The following is a 14,070-nucleotide window of genomic DNA, read 5'->3' as shown; positions in this document are numbered from 1 at the left end:
TCCGTATGTTCCCTCTTATTCGCAGGTTCCCCATATCCGGGTCAACCAGGTGCTTACGGTCAATATGGTTCAAGTGATCAATACAATGCCACTGGTCCACCCGGGCAGTTTGGCCAAAGCCAAGGAGCACAGTTTCCGCCACAAAACCGAAACATGTACCCTCCTTATGGACCAGAGGGGGAAGCGTGAGTGCTATTTTCTCTACTTCTCCATACATTGATACCTAGTAGCCCATATCTTGTTAACTACATAACAGATCAGTTATTACAAAAGTATTGTTTTCTAACACATTATCCAGCATACCAACTGGCTAATTAATTATTGGAATTTAACTGATTGTTCCATATTATATGTATTAATTTGATTTTCCCCTTTCTCCCATTTAGTCCTCCACCTGGTGCAAATCAATATGGCCCATATGGTAATCGTTCATATGGTCAACCGCCACCGGGTAGCTCTCAAACACCTACACCGCCTGGATCGGCAGTAGTTGGAACTGCTGGCTCACCCACTGGTGGTCCGCAAGCGCCAGGCGGCGGTTATCCGCCAGTTGCTCCAACTCAACAGGATTATTATAGGCCGCCCGATCAGGTTAGTTACAAAGTTTTTTTTTTAATAATCAAAACATTTCTTACTGCTTTTACATTTACTTTATTTTCACATTAGACGCCGCAACCACGTCGTCATCCGGATTTTGTGAAAGATTCACAACCATATCCAGGTTATAACACCAGACCGCAATTATACGGTAAATATTCCATTCTACTGAACTGTCAATTTCTCTTATGATAAATCATAACTGTTTATATTTAAAAATAAAATAAATAGGAGGTTGGAGCGGTTCACCGCAATATCGTGGACAATATCCTGCACCCTCGCCGCAAGGTTGGGGCAGTGCACCGCCACGCACAGCCGCACCGCCTGGCGGTGGTCCACTTGGACCTCCAAATCAACAGTCATCAGCCGCCGTGCAATGGGAACATAATCGTTATGGCCCCCAACAGCCTCCACCTCCGCCACAACAGCAGCCGCCATACCAACAACAAGGTCAGCAGCAACAGCCACCGCCGCCACCACAGTGGGCACAAATGGCAGGCGCCGCACAGCCACCACCGCAAGCGAGCGCACCTGGAACAGCGTTACGGCCTTCTAGCGGTGGTCCACAGCAGCCACCACAACAACGCCCCGGTATGCCACCACCACCCGCCCAGCAACTGCCTGTTGGCCCGACGTCCAGTCAAAACATGACAAAGCCACCTTTTGTGATGCCACCGCCACCTCAAGTTGGAGGCACAGGTTCTCCTACTTGTGGTCCACCACCATCCATAGCTCCACCTAGCACGGTTAATGCGATGCCGTCAGTTATGGGCGCGCCTATTGTTGGTGTGCCTAAGCCACAGGTGTCCGCCGTAAACTCCGTACCACAAGTCGGCGCTTCCGGCCTCCCACAATTACCAGCACAACAGCAGCCCCTACAAGCTCAGCCACAACAACAATTTCCAACTCCTGCCGGCACCCAGATCATTAAAAAGGAAATAATTTTTCCGCCGGATAGCGTTGAAGCCACCACACCGGTGCTGTATAGACGCAAACGTTTGACTAAAACCGATGTTTGTCCGGTGGATCCATGGCGCATATTTATGGCAATGCGGTCCGGTCTATTAACTGAGTGCACTTGGGCGTTAGATGTATTAAATGTGTTGCTCTTCGATGACACAACGGTACAGTACTTTGGGCTGGCGCACTTGCCTGGCCTGTTAACTTTACTTTTGGAACACTTCCAAAAGAATCTCGCAGAGATGTTCAACGATTGCGACACGGACGCTGATCATCATCGGGGCGGAAGTCGAAGTGCACGTATAGTACAAATCTACAACCGCAAACAAAAACAACAACAACATAGAATCAACGAAGCCGTCGAGTGTAACCACGATTACGACAAATATAAGTCGTTTCAAATGCCAATGATCGATGATGACGACGAAGATGAGGGCATTGATTTAGGCCAGATACGTGTGCTACCAAATCCTGAAGAGAGAATAATGCTTCTTTCGCACACACCCAACTACACAATGATGTCGCGTAAGGGCTTGCCAGTACGTCTGCAACCGGCGGAAGATGATATTTTCGTATCGAACAGACAGAAAGACTGGGACTCGGAGGAAGAGCCCATTTATGAGCAGACAAATGTGACCGAACCTACAGGTTGGAGTTGGACCTATGGTTTTGCGGATCGCAATGCCCAAGATGGCATTATCGACGTGTTCAAGTCGGAAATTATAAACATTCCATTCGCACGTTTCATACGTGGCAGCAACGACATGAGCTGTAGCAGCAGTACAGGTGCGACCAAGTCGTCAGTGAAAACTAATGCAGAAGATGCGAAAAATGCTGGAACCAGCGAAATAAACAGTAAAACTGTGAAAAGCGAGCAAATGGAAGACGAAAGCTGTCCGGAGGATAGTAAAGTGGAGCATGCGTTTAACAAAAAGCGACGATTATTCAACAACAGCAACAGTAATAACAGCAGCAAACACGGATCCATCGTGGGAATAGGTGGCTGCGAGGCTAGCGGTGCGAAGAGATCTAAATTGAATGACGATGAAATTGCATTTGCGCAACCTGGGCTCATCAAAAAAGAGCCGTCCGATATTGCGCTCGCAGAGAATTCATCAACCGCAACTGATAGCGACTGTCGCGAGGTCGATATGGAAATTGAGCTACTGCCCCAGCAACGTCTAGGTAATTGCGACGGTGCTAATGTTCCGAAGAACTTTGACCCGATATCGACAGTGCGAGATGCTGCACAGGTGCTGCAACGACGCCGTGCATCCACAGTAGAAGAAGAGTGCTATACACGTGACGAAGCCAGTCTTTACCTGGTAAGCGAGTGTCAAGATGCGCTGGCGCGTCGCTGTATCTGCCTGTCAAACATCTTTCGCAACCTGACATTTGTGCCCGGCAACGAAACACTCCTAGCTAAATCACGCCGATTCCTCGCTATCCTTGGTCGCTTGCTGCTGCTCAACCATGAACACTTACAGCGAACGCCAAAGACGCGTAACTATGATCGCGAGGAAGACACTGATTTTTCAGACTCATGCAGTTCACTACAAGGAGAACGCGAATGGTGGTGGGACTATCTAGTCCACATACGTGAAAATATGCTCGTCGCCTTGGCGAATATAGCCGGCCATTTAGAATTGTCACGCTACGATGAGCTCATTGCACGGCCACTGATCGACGGTCTCCTTCATTGGGCTGTGTGTCCCAGTGCACATGGTCAAGATCCATTTCCATCTTGTGGTCCTAATTCTGCGCTTTCACCACAACGGCTAGCGCTCGAAGCACTCTGTAAACTTTGCGTTACAGATGCCAATGTCGATCTCGTAATAGCGACACCACCGCATTCAAGGCTGGAAAAGTTATGCGCCGTTTTGACACGTCACCTGTGTCGCAATGAGGATCAAGTATTGCGCGAGTTTTCCGTTAATCTGCTGCATTATTTAGCCGCCGCGGATAGTGCTATGGCACGAACAGTGGCGTTGCAATCTCCTTGTATCTCATATCTTGTGGCGTTCATCGAACAAGCAGAGCAAACAGCTTTAGGCGTGGCCAATCAGCACGGAATCAACTATCTGCGCGAAAATCCCGACTCGATGGGCACTAGTTTGGACATGCTACGACGTGCTGCCGGCACTTTACTACATCTGGCCAAACATCCGGACAACCGATCGCTATTCATGCACCAAGAACAACGTCTGCTTGGTTTGGTGATGTCAAATATACTCGACCAACAGGTTGCATTGATTATATCCCGTGTATTATTTCAAGTTTCACGTGGCACTGGTGTAGGGGGACCGTCGACGATGCCGTCACTGGAATATCGCTTCCAACAACGGCACACCGAGGAGAAAATCACCACAGGCGAAAAGCACCACGTTGCCGGTAGTATTGGTGGCAATGATTTAAAAGTGGAAAATAAAGTGGAAACAGTGTCGACTGCAGCTCCAGTAACAACAAATCCGCCACAAACTGTGGCAACTGTAGAAACAGCGACACACACCACCACTCAAGCAGTAATAAGCGATATTAAAAGTGAGGAAGTACCAGCAACTGCCAACGACACGAACGATGGCAGCACCATCAACGCAAATGGTAAGAACAGCGCCAGTAGTGCGAGCAACCACAACGTCAGCGACAATAGCAGCGATCCAGCATTCATTCATAAGTTGCCAACAACAGCATCAATGCCTACAGTGCTGAGCAAGTCGCAAAACGCCTGCGCCACTGTCGATGATAACAGTAACAGTAGTAACGCTCTGGTGCCCGCAGCGGCTTTGTTGAATGATGTCAGCAATAGCAGCACCAACAGCAACAGCTGCGGCACGGTAAGCAGTAATAGCAATAGTAATAGTATAAGCAGCGGCAACAACAACACCAGCAGCAATATGCACATAAAAAATGCGATTGAGAACGCCAACGTGAATACACTAGGAGCGATGGCTCCTGTGCTGACCAACAGTGAAGCGAGTCATTTGCAGCCAAATCTGCTGAGCAGTAACGGCAATGGTAAGAATGTGATCAGCGCAACTATACCCACTATTAATGCCGCATCCAATACCAATACAAATACCAGCAACAACAATGGTAATGGAACGGACAGTCGAACCAATGCGCAGCCATCTGCAGCGTTAACGAGTGCATCGACGCAATCGCCACCTCCGCCACCACCACCAACTGCAAACGCAGCAGCAGTCGCAGCACCATCCGCACCCACAGCTCCACCAGCAACTACAACAACAGCAGTTGCGTAGTACATGACGATGTTGCCGACGTTAGCAGCTGTGCCAGCAATGTCAATGCTACAGCAGCAGCAGCAACAAGAACACGTACATATACTTGAACAACAGCATTTGGGTATGGAGCATCATCATTTACACCACCAGCATCCACATCACTATGCCCAGCTCGATGAGCACTATCAACAGCAAACGGCTGCGCCATCACCAACACAAACACCTACGCAGCCACATTACCATCTGCCGCCATACCACTATCATTGGAGCAAGCAGCAATCACAGCTGCAGCCACCAACAGCACATCCTCAACCTCATCAGCCGGAAGATGCACACTAGATGTCTCTGTAAGCGTGAATCGTAAATTATTACAACAGAGGAACGTAGCATTCATAGCGTAGTAGAAACTAATGATATAACGGTTATAACGTGTATGTTATGTTATAGTTCAATGCAAAATGCGGAGATGATTTAGTTGTCGTAGCGACATTTGAATGAAAAAAAAAAACAACAAGCATTTGTCAACCGCGCGTCGCTGCATCTCTCTCCGCCTACAGTTGTATATGTCTAGAGGAAATAGCAAATAAATTAAATATATATATATATATGATAATGGTGATCAACCCTGTAGATATAGTAACATGAGTAGTATTTAGTTTGTGTAAAGAAAAGTATGTCTCACTTTTTGTATTTTTATTATTATTAATATTTTTTTTGTAATATTTTAAGATACTTCTAATTTCATACCTATGCTGGGATATAGAGTTAATAGAAAGAAATATCAAACAACATTTGACAAAAACATAAAAAAATATGCATTACTAGCACATGACATAAAGCGACTTAAAGCTAACTCTACGCTAGCGCGCTAAGAGGAAACGGAAACTGGATTCAAAAGAAGTAGAGGTTATAACACGATGTATACAGAACCGTTGAAATCGAATAAAATGTTAAAGGCTTTCTCATTGGAACCTATCCAAAGACCAAGTATAGCGGTCCTGCAACTCAAAAGCGGCGCGCAAACGTTTTAAAATATTTGCAGAATTTTTAATATACACATACTTTTGCCCACAATTATTTAATGTTCGAATTATCAATTAATAGCAGCATTAATTTCGCTTAGGGAGCCACACACATGTAAATAGTTAAAAATTATTGTTCTGACTCAAATCTAGCATTGAAAATCTGCAATAATTGCATACTTTCGAAAGGTTTCGTTTTTTTTTTGTTTTTGTTTTTGTTAATATTAATCGTTTTTCGTTTTTGAAGTGGTAAAACTGCAATTTGTAATTTGAATCACACCATGTGATTGTGCGAAAAATGCCTTATTTTGCAATTTCGTGTAATTCACCAAGCAGAAAGCTAAAAATCTGCACTAGCTAGAAAAGGAAACTATTATTTAACATAATATTTGCATTATTTATTAAGAAAATCCAAAGGACTGCACAGCTTCTAGCTTTTGGTAATCTTCGTATGTTATCCAAAATGACAAATTTAACATTGTTCTTACGTTTATATCTACTTTTTGTTAATTTTTTTAGTTTAAGTAAATTTTTTTTTCTTGTTTGTTAATTTTTTTTGTGTTTTTAAATTTTTTTTTATCAAACAATTTTTTTTTTATTTTTTTTTAATTTTTTTTAGTTTTTTTATATTTTTTTTTATTAATTTTGTCACATCCTGTTTTTGTGTTAAAAAGTTGTACTGTATACTATAAAGCAAATAAATTAATTTAAAATTGTCCACTTGGCGTACAAGCTTTTATCTTAAACCTGTAAATATGGTTTCTAAAAAACGGTTCTCATCTTAATTTCGCTTACACACGTCGCCATAACCACACCATATAAACAAGCGCACATGCCCTAGCGAAATATCATAGTATATGTATATTACTGGAAGCAAATTAAAGATTATACAAAATGCATTTCCTCGATACTGACAACCAATGCAAATTAAAAATTAATTTCTTTCATATTTATTGATGGTATTTTAAATATATGATTCGTGTATAAATAGTATGCATATAAATATACGCATATGCAAGTATGTAGGTATACATTAACGAGCAAATAAAACTCAACGCAAAATGTGCATGTAAAATACTAAAAAAAAGAATAAATCTGCAACAAAAACAATGAAAAAAAATGCAAATGTAAAACTGTGCTTAATATGCAACATAAATGATAGGAAAAATATTAAGTTAATTTCTATAGCTATGTCTAGCTTTTAACTTATTAAATTATATACTATTGTAAAACTAATGAAAATAAAGGATGTAATGCAACGCATAATGAGAGTAAATGATGAAAATAACACAAACAAACACTGCAATTTCAGCATTAAAAAAAGAATTATCCATATATATATACATATAAAATGCTTAAAACATTAACCATAAAAAATTAATGTTAGATATGTATACAAGTATATATAATTGTATATGTAGTAATGTATGTAGCTGTAAATCAATATTGCTTACAACTGATATAAATAAAACTAATATTAAATATTAATTGGAGCTACTACAAAAACAAAAACTGAGATGAAATCGGAAACGGAAACGTGATAGACGGTGTACAGTTTGTGGTCTAGTGCAATCAACTTGCAAAATAAAAAAATAAATAGATATATATGTATGTATATGTGAAAACGGTAGATTGACAATTGCGGACGTGCGTTATTTGATTTTATCGACACAAACTTACCAGAACTTTCATTATTAGGCTTAGTACAAGCACAATTCGTTGCAGATTTGCATGTTGAATGCAACGTGACTGTTATTTGGGGGCTTTAGCTGTTTCATTGATTCAATTGCGTATTGTTGCTACAAACTCAGCAACGACATACGTTCAGGCAGGATTTAAATAAATAAAATGGCTAGCATTAACTTTGAATTTAAGTGGGTAGATTGTTGTTGTAAATGATAACTGGCGGTGGCTTAGTTTATAATATTTAAGATACATGTGTACATACCATACATACAAACCAACATAGGGAGTAAAAATCCAAGCAAAACAGCTGTTTGATTGAGTAAATGAACAAGAAAAATATGGTCGTATTATATGTAAGCGTGTAAGAAGCACAAGCAGCTAATCAACTTAAATCTATAAGTTACCGAAGTACGCGCTAAAGAAAAATAAACAAAAACAAAAAACAAATATGATAATATTATATAAAAACTGCAAATGAGAAAATAAATTAAGTATGATATCAAGTAACTTATTAGTATTAATAATAAAATACAATAAAAGCATGAATGTGTTAGCATTAGTGAAAGGACAGCTGACTGTAGACAGGTGTTGTTGTGTCAGTAGTTCATTGTGTTAGTAATACCTATGTGGATATATACAGACAAACAAACAAACAAACAATTAAAAAACATGTAATTCATGTAAAAAAAAGAACTACAACAACAAAGAAAACAAAATATACTAATTAAAACTAAATTTACTAGAACTAGAATTTGCTTACGAATGACGCAGGAGCTGACGTATTTGTTGTTTAATGCACAAATGCGTGTTATATATATATAGTGTATACAAACTTACATAAATACAAAATAATAATAACTTCAACTTAATATAAAATTATAATTTAAAATAAAAGCTGTAAATGTAATGATTTATTGTCAATTTTTTTTTAATAATTTATATTTTAAGTTATAATTTGTAAATGTTTAGTAGTAACATATTAACTTACATACATATACTACATGTATTCAATTGTAATACACAATACAATTAAATGATTAAATACAAAATACAAAAAAAAAATCACGAGTATTTACATATATATGAAACGTACTTTTGATTAGTTATTGAGAAAATGGCGTGTAAAATGTAACACAATAAACTGCACACTTACATATGTGTGAAAAATAATTTTCTTACACTCATGCTCTACATATATACATACACAAACAGGCACCAAATAAAACAACTCCCGCTATGATTCATATGTACGTGCACCAATATAAAGTTAAAACTCGAATACATTAAAATATGTACATAAATCCATATAAGTGTGTGTGTTGTAAATACTTTTGATTGTACATAAGGGTTTATGAAGCGAGCAGCAGCCGCTGGGCGTCAGTCGCTTATGGCAAAAACAACGAATGAAAGCTGAACCGTTTGCAGTACGAAGAGCTACCAACTTCAAGTCTACACTCGTGATTGGAACCAATTCATATTAGTATGGTTCATTAATAATTTGGAAGTAATTTCTAATTAGATTTACTTATGTTTTCTGCGTTGCTTCATTGGAGGACAATAATAACGGTTTCTGTTCCCACGTTTTAACATATGCAACAGATTGTCAGTGTCAAAGCGACGCTTTATATTCGGAAGTATTGTTTAAAATATTAAAAACAGAAAGTTTTTATAAACGGGGTTGCAGTGAGTGGTTGAGGATGTCACTGAAAGATTTGCAATAATGTTGAAATATGTTGTTGTAGCGGCAGAATTCTGCCGAGTTGACAGTCCTTGGTCGGATAAAAATTCGGTTCGACTGCTGTGGGAACGGAGTGTTGTAATATGTATACGAATCTCAATATGATGTACTATATTTTTCAAAAACAATTTTTTTTTACTAGAAAATATATGTTACTACTATATGGCTAGTGTGGTTAGGAAGACGAATGAAATAGTCGTCATAATTGCGTATTATATTTTTTTCATCCTGATCATTTCTGTATGGACGTTTGGTACTCTGAATGGTAAGCTAAATTTTATTATATTTTAATTATTGACAGTTGAAACAAACTGCAAAAATACAAATTACGAATCTTTTTTGTTTTTTATTATTTTAAAAATTACATATATTTTTAGTTTTATTAATATTTTTTGATTAACTTAAAATGGAGTATTTATTTTACGCTTTTTATTTATATTTATAATATACATTATTTTTTACATTGCATTTTGGTTTTATATCTATGTATTACATATATATATTGTATAAATTATATTTTTTATTTTTAATTTTTTTAAGTTAATTTCTTTGGACTTGAAGCTCGGTTTGAAGCTAAACGCGGCATGTAATATCAAAATATAGCAAATATGCGCAAAATGACCGACTCGCGGAAACACTAATTAAAAGTAGGAGCGTGGATGTGGTAATCGATTAAAATTTTATGCATTGGATGGTATAAGTCGTTTTTCTAATAATTAAAGTAAACAGCTGTAAAAATGTAAAGTATTAAAATACACTTAACATATAGTAATTACAAAATAAATCGAGTGTTAAAATATTTGTATGTGCATTTTAAGAATATGTAATATATTAAATGTATAAAAAAAATAAACATATATGCAAACACAGATGTACACAATATATTTTTTATTAAGACACATATTTAATTTAATTTAAAATTGAGGCAACTAGAACGAAGTGTATAGATATTTATAACTTCTTTGAATTGTTAATTGATGATGATTGATAAACATTAAAACGAGCGTAATAATATGCTTATTTTGCTGCATATAAATTGATCAAAGAATATTATTGCATTTATATATTCGTATATGTACATGCAAAAATATATGTACTTACAAATTACCTAAATAAATATAGGCATTTGCTGTGGATGTGCCTCCTGACAAGCCACAACCAAAAGTATACAAAACAAATGTTAAAAGTTTAATTGCGCATACGACGAGACAACAATATTTATAGCACTATAACAAAAAAATAAAATTATTCATACACATACACATATGAGTAAGAACCAATAATTACTTTTAGTTATTTCAATATAATTAAATCCTGTATTTTGCATAAATAGAATATTGTTAGTTTGTAAATCTATATTAAAAAAAAATTTCAAATTTTAAATTAGATTATATAAAATAAGAAATATGAATGGGTAAATAAAATTCATTAGAAAGACATATTGAACACTTGCTTGGGGAAGTACCTCCAATGAGCTTGATGAGTAAAGCAGTGCACTGGTCGTTACCGATAAATATATTCAAGTAGTATGTAATGTAATGCAGATATAAAATAAAATAAATTACACAAAGATTAAGGTGGAAAGATATATGACTAAGTCAGATTGTGACGATTGTATTTAGATGTAGTGGTTAGTGTTTTTAGTATTGTAAATGAATGTCACGGGAAAAAACGCATAACAAAATAAAATTTAACGAAAATCATATTGATACATAATAATATTAAATTAAATAATTCACAAATCTTAATATATTCAAAATTCAAAATATGTAAACAAATCATACTTAAATATGCGTTAACTGCTGAAAAGTGAAACGCAAAAAAAAATAATAATAATGCAAATATTGTTAATAAAATTTGAGGATTCAAAAACGAAAATTAACAAAATTTCGAATGGTCTTAAAACTAAAAACAAAAAAAAAAACTATTAAGTATACTAATAATTAACGGGAGTAAACTAAACGATTATTAAAAGATGCTGGCATACTAATAAGTGCAGGATATATATACATACTTAATGAAATTAATGAAAAATAAAATGGAAAACACTTAATAAACTTAATTATAAAATTACAAGAAAAAAATAATATTACAAAATTAAAGTGTTATCATTTATTAAACACTAGAAAGGGGTATAACTAAATATATGTAAAAATGTAAACTATATTTAAGATATATGTATATACACCTTTCTTAGATACTTGGCCGAGCTTCTAATTCTATTTGTGATATACGTCTACATATCTTTCGGGAAATGAAGGGTCATAAATTATATAATATTTCGCTTGCTTCCTACAGTTTACGAAATATTTACGAGGTTTCCTTGGGATATCCTTGGCGGGTACAAACTTCAATTTGAGCTCTTCAAAAGTGTCGCTAATTTTAGCCACACTACCCGTCAATAAATCCAAGGAGCCCTGGTCCACACATTTAATGAGCCAGTAGCTCCTAAGGGTTTCTGAAGAGTCAAATTTCGGTTGGGAACCCGCCGGATTATTGAGTACATAGCCTAAAACTAGTATCGACAATCTGACATAGTACGCCACCCATCTCTCCTGTATGGTGTTCGGTGAGGTGGAGTTGACGTCTATGATAGCCACCTGTCTGTCTCTGGCCACATCGCTGAAGTGCCTTGCTGCTGCTACACTGTTCTGCTCTGTTCACTTTTGCTTGGGTTTTTTGGGTAGAGTTCCCATCACTTCATTTTGCGAGTGATTTCTCTTCTGGGATAACTTTCCTTTTCAGGAAGTTTTCATACTACTCCACTATCTGTTTTTGGCGCTTTAGTTCCTGTTTTCAATTGAGGTGCGGGCAAACTGACTTTTGACAATCTTACCCAGTATGAAGACTGCCCTTTGATTTAGGGATTTATTTCTTGTCTTACGTTGACCCTCTCCTCTAGCAGCCAGGCAACTTTGGTTGGTACTCATGGCTGTTTCAAAGATGAAGGGTTCCATATTAATGCTATGTGTTCTCCGGCGTACTATGGTTGATACATCCGGGAACACTCTTAATCGTCTCCTGACTAGAGGCGAGGAGAGTGTCTTCGTCGAACTCTCTTAGGCGTCCTGGAGTCTTATGTCGTTATCTTGGCCGTTGTCCCTATCAGAGAGTTGGTCGTAATTGTATAGGTGTTTGTTAGTTTTCTGTATCCATTTTTGTCCTACGAGTAGGCCGAAAGGGATTAGTCACTCGTTAGTAGTGCCGGTATGCGTAGAGAAGGCGTTTAATATCTCTTGGCCCAGGCATCGAAGGGATCTGTTCGATAACAGCTATTCTATTACAGCCCGCTGACCATTTAGCCATCAGCACGTTCGTAACCATTTAGGTTACACCCATTACTTTTACGTCAATAAATAAAATATAATATTTCAATTCCGTTTCGGCTAAAAACTCTCAAACAATAAATTATTATAAATCCAAACATTTTATTTTTTATTTATTGTAGATTATACTTAAAATATTAGAAATCTGGGCAGATATATTAGTAATAAAATATATTTTAAAGTGGTTAGTGTTTAAAGAACCTTCTGTGTACCTATTATAATGAAATATTTTATGTAATGTTAGAATCATAACGTACTATAGTCGATCCAAAAACTTTCCATTCTCGTGAGAGTCGAGCACATGTTATATTACAAATAATTATACTCGTACATTCAACTATGTGACTTCGTCAACATCATCTTCTCCAATTTTTATACAATTCTTTTGAACCAAAAAATACTTGAAATTAATTGGAACAAACAAGAAAATTTCGTTTTTGCGCAGACAGTTCGTTAAATAGGATAAAATAATTGTTCTTATACTTAACATTTATAAGTCATTACATAATATTTCGAATTATTCTGTGATTTGTGGCTAGTACTTATTTATTTTTCTTGCCTCCACTTCGTCGAATAGGTATTTGGTCCGTTGCAATTGATCCTTTGTTGTGATATTTATTCGAAATGCGATTTACAAAATATAAAGCGCATATGCAGAAAAAAACGCTGCAATTTGAATATTTAAGATGTATATTCATTAATCAACTTGAATGAATACTCACCAAGTCGTTGCACAAACACGATGGACCACCCCGGAAGCCACAGTCGCCAAAGTTAGGCAAGTGACAATTTCTGGTATAAATTTTGCTTGAAAATCATTACCAAATACAAGCATTTCCATATTCGACACAGCGGTTAGGGCAAATACAAACAGCCACGAACCAATGAAGCCCCCAACAATAGTATTCATTTGCGTAGCTGTGATCCAGCTGGAGTAAAAGCGCATAGTTGCGAATATTACCAGACTCAGTATACAGGATATCACGGTCGAAACTAGATTACTACTCCCACTCTTTGTTTCCGCACCTAATGTAATAAGTATATGAAAATAAACTAACATCAGCATTACTTTAGGGTTTAAAGGACTTACTCATTTTTTTAAAATTAAATTACTAGTTTTAATAATTGTTGAGTGTAGAATAGAAATCGCCTACGTTGAAATTTATCAAAAGCCGACACAAATTCCACTAAAAAATCAACACAGGGATGTATTCCGGCAGAAGCAGAGTGTGGACCGCATTACATATGACCCTGTTCTCAGTATAACTAAAGGTTGATTCCTTTAACAAATAAATATTTCAATTCTATGAAAATGGACAAATTTTTAAATTTCATTTCGAATCAGAAAGATTCGAAACGAAACGGAATATATCCTTATATAAATCTATATTCATATATTGCGATTTGGTAAATAAATGAAACTTTAATGATACAGCTGAGTTGTTGATTTAATGACATACATTTTTTGATAGTCAAAGTGGCATCATTCTATTATTACA

At 36.8% G+C, this 14,070-nt stretch overlaps 2 protein-coding genes across 14 annotated transcripts in view; one reads left to right on the top strand and one right to left on the bottom strand.

Moving 5' to 3' along the window:
* osa (trithorax group protein osa) overlaps window positions 1–10,125 on the top strand; it is a 93,272-nt gene extending 83,147 nt beyond the window's left edge. For 11 of the 13 annotated variants that reach the window (XM_036377403.2, XM_036377405.2, XM_036377402.2 and 8 more), the window contains 5 exons: window positions 26–185; window positions 387–591; window positions 667–748; window positions 829–9,510; window positions 9,786–10,125. In XM_036377403.2, coding sequence (XP_036233296.2) covers window positions 26–185; window positions 387–591; window positions 667–748; window positions 829–4,817 — 4,436 coding nt within the window. In that variant the 3' untranslated portion in view covers window positions 4,818–9,510; window positions 9,786–10,125. The remainder of the gene's footprint in view (window positions 1–25; window positions 186–386; window positions 592–666; window positions 749–828; window positions 9,511–9,785) is intronic. The other 2 variants (XM_070111275.1, XM_070111263.1) reach the window with 2 other exon arrangements.
* A 2,528-nt stretch (window positions 10,126–12,653) lies between these two features.
* LOC106616638 (protein KRTCAP2 homolog) lies at window positions 12,654–13,817 on the bottom strand. Its single transcript, XM_014233391.3, has 3 exons — window positions 13,662–13,817; window positions 13,294–13,597; window positions 12,654–13,237 (listed from the first exon to the last, which is right to left on the bottom strand). The coding sequence occupies exons 1-3, from the start codon at window positions 13,663–13,665 to the stop codon at window positions 13,114–13,116; spliced, it is 432 nt and encodes a 143-aa protein (XP_014088866.2). The 5' UTR covers window positions 13,666–13,817; the 3' UTR covers window positions 12,654–13,113.
* Between the last annotated feature and the right edge of the window lie 253 nt (window positions 13,818–14,070).

Source organism: Bactrocera oleae, chromosome 2 (assembly GCF_042242935.1).
Source record: "Bactrocera oleae isolate idBacOlea1 chromosome 2, idBacOlea1, whole genome shotgun sequence".
Classification (NCBI taxonomy): domain Eukaryota; kingdom Metazoa; phylum Arthropoda; class Insecta; order Diptera; family Tephritidae; genus Bactrocera; species Bactrocera oleae.
Note: the sequence above shows the minus strand (reverse complement) of the source record. Positions and strands in the feature narration are given on the sequence as shown.